Source organism: Branchiostoma belcheri, unplaced genomic scaffold, assembly GCF_001625305.1.
Source record: "Branchiostoma belcheri isolate BF01 breed outbred unplaced genomic scaffold, Haploidv18h27 scaffold227, whole genome shotgun sequence".
Classification (NCBI taxonomy): Eukaryota; Metazoa; Chordata; class Leptocardii; order Amphioxiformes; family Branchiostomatidae; genus Branchiostoma; species Branchiostoma belcheri.
In genome coordinates this window covers 214,470-215,779 of record NW_017803791.1, presented here as the reverse complement: position 1 = coordinate 215,779, position 1,310 = coordinate 214,470, and the positions used below count along the sequence as shown (strand labels likewise).

At 42.1% G+C, this 1,310-nt stretch overlaps 2 protein-coding genes across 2 annotated transcripts in view; one reads left to right on the top strand and one right to left on the bottom strand.

Annotated features, from left to right (window-relative positions):
• LOC109470487 overlaps nt 1–800 on the top strand; it is a 3,838-nt gene extending 3,038 nt beyond the window's left edge. Inside the window, exon 2 of the mRNA XM_019769447.1 lies at nt 483–800. Within this exon, the coding sequence (XP_019625006.1) occupies nt 483–800 (318 nt within the window). The remainder of the gene's footprint in view (nt 1–482) is intronic.
• A 134-nt stretch (nt 801–934) lies between these two features.
• Nucleotides 935–1,310, bottom strand: part of LOC109470485 — a 1,950-nt gene continuing 1,574 nt past the window's right edge. Inside the window, exon 3 of the mRNA XM_019769446.1 lies at nt 935–988. Within this exon, the coding sequence (XP_019625005.1) occupies nt 935–988 (54 nt within the window). The remainder of the gene's footprint in view (nt 989–1,310) is intronic.

The following is a 1,310-nucleotide window of genomic DNA, read 5'->3' as shown; positions in this document are numbered from 1 at the left end:
CAAGTCTCAAAACACTTCCTGGTTCAATTAAAAAGTTCAGACTAGTATATGCTGATACAATGAAGTTTACAGTTAGTGATTAAAGGTAATCTTTTACTTTTTGCAGGGCGTATAAAATGGTTCACCATCTTGAAAAACGCTGTCCCAGTCAACATGGTGCCGATCCTGGACGACATTGTGGTGGTGTGTGCTGCCCTCTCCAACTTAAGGCCTCCACTTGTGGGGACATGATGTAATAGGTAAGTTTGACATTTACTCTTGACACTTATCACAAAACCAATCATCACACAGATTGTCTGCTTCAAACCCAACACACCCCCAGTGAAACCACCTGAAACATTTGTCACAGCCAACACTATTGTCAGCCTCATCTTCAACATTATCTACACAGTCAGTCTTACAAATTCCACATAGGTAAACAGGCCCTGAAACTTTTGGTGCTTTCCTCTGTCGTCTAGCAGTCACTCTTCTTCTCTTTGCAGGTGGACCATCTTGGGCTGTGGACTCAGACTCTGGAGGAGGACTGCAGGTGGTGGCACAGGTGGACCATCTTGGGCTGTGGACTCAGACTCTGGAGGGAGGGCTGCAGGTGGTGGCACAGGTGGACCATCTTGGGCTGTGGACTCAGACTCTGGAGGGAGGACTGCAGGTGGTGGCACAGGTGGACCATCTTGGGCTGTGGACTCAGACTCTGGAGAGTGGACTGTAGAGTGGACTGTAGAGTCATCAGTACCTGTATGAACAAAGGGGAAAGAGCCAGTCAAGAAAAAAATCCCCATAGACAGCAAAGTATTAAGTAAGGTTTCTAGCATGATTGTTTATAGACGTTTGAGAATTTTTACATGTCTGACCTGGTGGCCCTGTATTCTTTACTTTTTAGCATGCTTGTAAGTAAGTGTTAAGAATTGTACATTCTGACCTGGTGCCACTGTGTCTACACTTGGAGATACTGTGTCTTCATGCTGACTTCCTGATGTTTCAGTGGTACCTGTATAAAGGAAAGGAAAGAAGAAATGTGTACTCAGCTCTCCCATATGGATGTACATGGGCACATTATTTTTGCAATGTATGTACTACATATACATTATTAATATGTTTGTTCCATTTTTATGTAATCAATACTATCATACAATGTAATTATGAATGTAATATACTATGTAGTGGCGGTATACATTTCTATATTTCTACATTTTTATCTATTTCATTTCATTCTACATATCACTACAGACAATGTAAAGATGATATGTGCTGTGACTTCTCTTACTCTCAGTGAGATGTTTCAGTTCTGGAAGTACCAGGTTCTCGAACAC